The 6,989-nt window shown below is 35.9% G+C and overlaps 1 protein-coding gene across 2 annotated transcripts; it reads left to right on the top strand.

The window, feature by feature from the left end:
* Positions 1 to 2,727: 2,727 nt before the first annotated feature.
* Positions 2,728 to 6,673, top strand: LOC104222531 (uncharacterized). 2 transcript variants are annotated; one of them, XM_009773768.2, is made up of 8 exons: positions 2,728 to 3,158; positions 3,564 to 3,691; positions 3,787 to 3,967; positions 4,114 to 4,160; positions 4,354 to 4,423; positions 4,631 to 5,293; positions 5,598 to 5,654; positions 5,978 to 6,673. In XM_009773768.2, the coding sequence occupies exons 4-7, from the start codon at positions 4,144 to 4,146 to the stop codon at positions 5,646 to 5,648; spliced, it is 801 nt and encodes a 266-aa protein (XP_009772070.2). In that variant the 5' UTR covers positions 2,728 to 3,158; positions 3,564 to 3,691; positions 3,787 to 3,967; positions 4,114 to 4,143; the 3' UTR covers positions 5,649 to 5,654; positions 5,978 to 6,673. The 2 variants fall into 2 exon arrangements, with proteins under 2 accessions (XP_009772070.2, XP_070019253.1); XM_070163152.1 differs by having other exon boundaries at positions 3,564 to 3,967; positions 4,862 to 5,293.
* Positions 6,674 to 6,989: the final 316 nt, after the last annotated feature.

The following is a 6,989-nucleotide window of genomic DNA, read 5'->3' as shown; positions in this document are numbered from 1 at the left end:
AAGTCGATTTTGACATACCATTGCACTTTAGTAGTGGGAGAAATGTCAATAGACCTAATGTCCCACAAGAACAAGTACCCGCAGTAATACTACCACAAAGTAGTGGGAGTCATGTTGAGCAGACTGCACAACAGGAAGAAGTCGTTGATATCCCAGTAGATAGCATGGAGACTCAGGTTCCTGATGATGTTGTGGTTCAACCACAAAATCAAAGTGATGTAGTTGCAACTGATATAGTGCGTAGTCGTAGTGGGAGAGAAATAAGACAGCCAGTTCGTTATACGCTCTTGGGAGAATCATATGATAGGATCCCTGAGGAGCCTACCTCCTAACCTGTCAATTACGACCAAGCACTACATGATAAGGATGCCGATAAGTGGGTTGCTACTATGAAATCAGAGATGGAGTCTATGTACTCTAATCAGGTCTGGGATCTTGTAGAACTAACTGATGGGGTTAAACTCATTGGATGCAAATGGATCTATAAGAAAAAAAGAGGTGTAGACGGAAAAGTACAAACTTTTAAAGCAAGGCTTGTAGCGAAAGGGTTTACTCAGAAAGAAGGGATCGACTATGAGGAAACCTTCTCGCCGGTAGCCATGCTTAAGTCTATAAGGATTCTCTTATCCATTTCTGCTCATTATGATTATGAGATTTGGCAAATGGATGTCAAGACAGCTTTCTTTAATGGAAGTTTTGATGAGTGCATCTATATGATGCAACCAGACGATTTTATGGAAAGTGGAAAAGAGCACATGTTGTGTAAGCTTAAAAGGTCCATTTATGGACTAAAACAGGCATCTAGGGCATGGAACACTTGTTTTGATAAGGCGATTAAAACTTTTGGTTTTGATCAGTGTCTTAACGAATCTTGTGTATACAAAAAGTGGGATGGGGACAAAGTGGCATTTTTGATCTTATATGTAGATGACATACTGCTCATAGGAAATAATGTGGGCATGTTGAATTCAGTTAAGCAGTGGTTGTCCACACATTTTGATATGAAAGATTTGGGAGAAGCGGCTCATATCCTTGGGATCAAACTCTTGCGAGATCGCAAGAAAAGGATATTAGGCTTGTCCCAAGGTCTTTATATTGATACAATACTCTCCAGGTTTAGCATGCATGATTCCAAGAAAGGATTCCTTCCTTTCAGACATGGAATTTCTCTATCTAAAGATCAGTCTCCTAAGACTGATGAAGAGATAGAAAAGATGAAGGCGGTCCCTTATGCATCAGCTGTGGGGAGCCTCATGTATGCTATGTTATGCACTAGGCCTGATATCTGCTTTGCCGTTGGCGTTGTTAGCAGATTTCAGTCTAATCCTGGGAAAGAGCATTGGACGGCGGTTAAACATATAATCAAGTACCTGAAAAGGACTAGAGATTACATGTTGATCTACCATTCGGATGACCTGGTACCTATTGGGTATACTGATTCAGATTTCCAATCAGACAGAGATTCTAGAAAGTCTGCCTTAGGTAATGTGTTTACTCTTGGAGGTGGAGCCATAAGTTGGAGGAGTATCAAGCAAACTTGTGTTGTTGATTCCACCATGGAAGCCGAATATGTGGCAGCCTCTGAGGCAACCAAAGAGGCAGTTTGGCTCGGTAACTTCCTGAGAGAGTTGGGTGTGGTTCCTTCGATTCAAGCGCCAATTACGCTTTACTGTGATAATAGTGGTGCGGTTGCAAATTCAAAGGAGCCACGAAGCCATAAGAGGGCAAAGCACATTGAGCGTAAATATCATTTAATTCGTGATATAGTGCAGAGAGGGGATGTAGTGGTCACCAAGATTGCGTCAGAGAACAACTTGGCAGATCCGTTTACTAAGAGCTTACCACAGAAGACTTTTGATAAGCATGTAGAAGGAATGGGTGTCAAAATTGTAGACGCATGGTTATTAGTCTAAGTGGGAGATTGTTAGAATATACTATAAGCCATGCGTATTGTTATAGTATTCTTTATGAACAATTATTTATTTACTTGTTTAAATTCAATAAAGTTTCATTTTAAATAGATCATGTGTTGGTTTGTGCGTCCATTGCTTACATAGTAGATGATTTAGTGTATAGAGTTTAGCTTATACACGGAAGATTAAATCATCGGTTCTTGTAAGACATAAAAGTTAATGTTCACAATCTAATGATGGAATTGGACAAATCATCGGAATGATTGTAGCACAAGATTAAATATAATTTATCTTGATTATGGGAATGGTTTAATTCCAACTTCTTGTGCTAGTACATTTTGTATGTATTGAACGGATCAAGTAGAGATGAGTATTTTATACTGACTTTATAAAATAATTTCTCTAGTCCATTTAATGTACTTATACTCTTAATCCTGATATAATTATTATTAGCTGTGTATGTCACTTGTTGTTTTGATTTATTAAAAGGCGAGATTCTTTCGCGAGTCAATAAGCCTGGTAAATTGGATAACAATGATATACATTGGCGAAGTAATAATTAGTTGATGGAATCCATGTCTCGATTTTGAGATTGATGATACTCCTTTATGAAAGCTTATAAGTTTTCATGTGTAAACCCGGCCGGTGGATTTTGTATCCGACACATGAAATAAGTTAAGTGTAAGTCTAAAGGAAGTAATCAATAAATTAAATAGTCAGTAATTTAATTTGATTGATTGATATCTGAATCTTAACATGGGGAGTTAAATAAGGTTTTATAGAAGAATTTCGAAATTGAACTAAGGAGTGCAATTACGAATTTTTAGTGGAATAATTCGTAATTTATTATGATGGAAATTAATTTCAGAATTTCGAAATTAATATCATAATAGGAAGCCTTGTTAATTAAATTCGGTGGTCCCTACTATGCCTAAACAATAGAAAATAGTGAAAACTGTTACTTAGTGGGAAAGAAAACGTGGAACCGTCCCTTAGTGGGAGAAGGAAACCTAACAGGTTTTGAAAACAGTTTTGACCTAAAACGCAGCTATATATATGGATATAAGGGTTGGACGTTTTTGACAAGATTCTAATTGCGGTTTCTACTAGAATTTTGCCTACCCAAAATTCTCCATTTTCGGTTATTGTTTGGGTAACACAGTAGAAGACTATGGAAATCTGCTGGTGTGTTTCAACTGAGGAACTGGAGAATGACATAGATTTGCTGTGTTTACGCTTCAAGAGGTAATCCTAAAATCTCCATACGTACTAGTTGTTTAGATTACACGTGAATAAGATTCTGTTATTGCTTCCGCTGTGGTATATATTCCTACACTTTCTTTATGGTCATTTTTGCAATCTTTAGAGTTTCTAGTTCATGTTTGAAGTATGGCTACATCAGTTATTGTTATTATTAATATTTTTGACTCCGTATTTCTGGAATACAAGGTATATATGTATTTGCCTAAAGGATGTTATTTAATTGGTATTTCCAAATGGATAAAATACACCGTTACTTGTTACTGATTAGTTATTACTTCATATGTACATATTATGGGTTCGTTTTGCTACATTGCAAATGCACATCATTTCCTTTACTAATATACCATGCTAAGGCTGCAATGTTTTATTTTGTTCTGTGTCTGGTAGTCATTCTCAAGAAAATGTTAGGAAAATTTGAACAAAAGTGTAAAATGCAAACTGCTCTAGATTCATTGCAATACAGCTCGAAAACACCTAATGCGAGTGCAGGTATCTTTCAACAGGAGCCAGAACAGGTACCTAAACATTCAGCTGTTCAAGAATATGCTACACATTCTGAAGAATAATCTTCTTTTTACTTTATGTTGTTTAAATTTGTATGATTTTGTAGGTCATAGGCGCTGCCTCTGATTATTTTGTATCAAAGTAGGAAGCCATAGGAGTGGAGCATTTATTAGCAGAACCTAAGTATGATGATATGGCTGATACTCTTCTAGATCTTAAGACATGTACATTCAGTGTTCCAGAGAGCTAATTTAAGGATTTTTCAGCTCTGGAGTCTGTTGATCGTGGTAATTAGTCTTATGTGCTTGAGCTATGTGAATCAGAGATGAGATTAAATGGCTACTTTGAGTGGTTCATTGACTGTTGATTTCTATTTATCTTTCTTATTTTTTTCCAATAACTAATATATTTTGGTCTCCGATATTTCACCTAGATTCAATTCCCATAACTCTTATCCACGAGGATGAAACTAGGAAGAAGGTATGTGTCTTTGTGAGCAAGGCAAAATTGTTATATTCTAGAGCTCTTACATTTATTAATTTGTTCGTTTTTTTTCTGATTAGTTTGAAGTCATTGAGTTTAATCTTCCCCTTTAAGTCTGATTTGTTTCTCTTTTTATGTTGTTCAATAGCTTCCGTTGTCATTGATTATTTGCACATACCTGATTTTGCAGCTTATTGATGGATTTTCAAACGGATATGACGAAAATTATTGCTCCATTTCATGTGAAGATTACCTTTTGGGTAAGCAGTTCCTTGCATTTCCCATATCATGCTTGTCTACTCTTCCTTTTCCTACTTTGTTTCTAACCTAATTAAATATCTTTTAGTTGCTAAGTTACTTTTAGTCCTGCTTTTATCTATTTATCGGATATTAAAATTGAGGAAGAAACTCCCACCCTTAGTGATGTCAATATATCCTATATTGAAAATCTAAAGTTGGAAAACCAGCTTGCTGATTCAAATGGAAAAATTTGTGGCATTGATGTGTTAAAGTTTTCTGATCCAAGTAACTCATCTGATTATGATGCTCTACGATTAGACAATCACAATTGTCTGGGATTTGATGACATGTCAACTGATAGACTACTCGAGGTGTTCAGTAAGATGTTTGGACATCAAACTTCTGTCACGAATAAGCAATGGCTGAATCACCACATAACATTTGGTTTGCAAAACCAGGACATGAAATGCTCTCTAGTTTTGAGTGAAAATGAAGGGTCTAAAGTCCTTTCACCAGCAAGTCGTGAAGAGCTCCTTAAAGCGTCTACTGCCTTTGCAAGTGTATTCAATTTCCGAAAAAAGCCAAGGGTTCAACATGTGAAAAGGAGAGAACATATCCAATGGAATTCCTTCAAATGCTTATCTGAGGCACAAGTTGATTCTTCTGGCTGTCTTTCGGACCAGTCGAATGATAATACTACATCTGAAGATGATTGGACTACAGGGATTGAGACACGAGGCGCTAACCAAAACAGAAAACATAACTATTGGTCGACACCTGAGGTCCTAAAGTTGGTGGAGGGTGTATCTCAGTATGGTGTAGGCAGATGGACTGACATAAAGAGGTTGTATTTCCAATCATCTGCACATCATAGCCCACTTGATCTGAAGGTATGTAACTGTTAGTACTATCATATACTGTAGTAATTTTCTTCTTTCCATATATTTTTGGTATGACTTTAGTCTTTGTGAACGGAATAGAAAGAATAACTTGTGTTGTCATTCCAAGAGGTGAGCAATATAAATACATGTACATCAGATGCTAACTAAGGAAAGAAATAAAAGAGATTCTTATAAATCTGCTATTTATGGACACTACTAAGAAAGAGTCTACATTCATTCAATAATAAGTGTCTAGATTCATCCTATAGTAAATGTCTAGATTCATTCTATAACAGTCCCTTTCTTCTATCAGGACAAATGGCGGAATCTTTTGAGGGCTACTCGCCAACGGTTGAAGAGCTAGAGAGGGGTATGGTATTCCTCCTATCAATTGAAACCCTCTAACATGTCCGCTTTCACTTCAATTTTAATTAAAACATTCACTTTTATGATTCTTTGCACATAATTAATATGAATATCATGTTGCAAAGCCATATTCTTTTCCTTACGAGTGTGTCATGGTATTATGCTTGGAGCTATTGCTCCGATCCCTTTAATAAATAGAAGAGGATTTATGGAAAAAATCTAGTTGTGGCTTGGTATATTTAAGTCGTTTGCTATTCTGAATTTCCTGTTTAAAGATCAGCTCTTTCTCAATTGCTTAGCATTATTTAAAAACTACAACATTTGCAGGTCGCGGCAAGGGAGAAGCATGGTTGGTCCTCAATTCCTCAGCATGTATTAAACCATGTTCGGGAGCTTGCTGCCATCTATCCATATCCAAGGAAACGTAAAGCAAGAGTTTTGTCAACAGTATTTGTTGCCTCTTCTTCAATAGAGTCTGATAACTTGTGCTTCTCTATGAACGCGTAGCATGCATTGAAGCTCACATATTAGATACCAAGATATACCATACAAGAAGGATCATACCTGTGAAACAAGATACATACATTTGAAAGAAATATTGCTAATGTTTTTGTAAGTAACTTGTATTGGGAAAAATTGTATTTGAATATAAAGGTGATGTGTCGAGACATGTAGATTGGTCAAATAGTCAAAGAATTACAACTAGCCAAGAGGTACGAGTTGCAACAGATACGAGCAAATGGAAGAGGAAGAGGCACGGACAGTTATTCAAATAACTCAGCGCCCGTACCTATCTAAGTTATTTATGTCCGAGAATCAAAAGGAATGAATCTGACAATAGAAAAGAGTACAGATATGACATTTAATAAGCATTAAATGTGGAATACGTTAGAGAATTTGTATTGAATGTAATGATTATTTAACATAGCATTCAATGTCTTTAATTACTCATAATAACCTCATTATGATTTGGGCAAAACGTATATCTCCAAGATATCTATAAAAGGGAGATATCTGATCAATTGTAGGGACACAAAAAACACTATTGGAAAAACTTTGGTTTACTTGTTTTTCTCTTGATTTCTCTCTTGCTACCTAAATTACTTCCTTTTATACATTCTTTTGATTATCAGTAACCCGTGTTCTTCTAAATTCTAGCTTTGACTAAAATTTCATTTTTTGGTTAAACAAATTGGTTCCGTTACCGGAAAACTGATAATTTATTTTCTTTTCACTTAACTTTTCTTGTTGCATCAATTATGTCGAACAACAATGACAAGACTCAAGGAAACCAAGAGAACCAACAAAATCAGGGAAATCCATAGAATATTAACACTCA

The sequence above is a fragment of the Nicotiana sylvestris genome, chromosome 11, assembly GCF_000393655.2.
Source record: "Nicotiana sylvestris chromosome 11, ASM39365v2, whole genome shotgun sequence".
In the NCBI taxonomy this organism is placed as follows: Eukaryota; Viridiplantae; Streptophyta; class Magnoliopsida; order Solanales; family Solanaceae; genus Nicotiana; species Nicotiana sylvestris.
The sequence above is the reverse complement of the archived record's forward strand: the minus strand, read 5'-3'. Positions and strand labels throughout refer to the sequence as shown.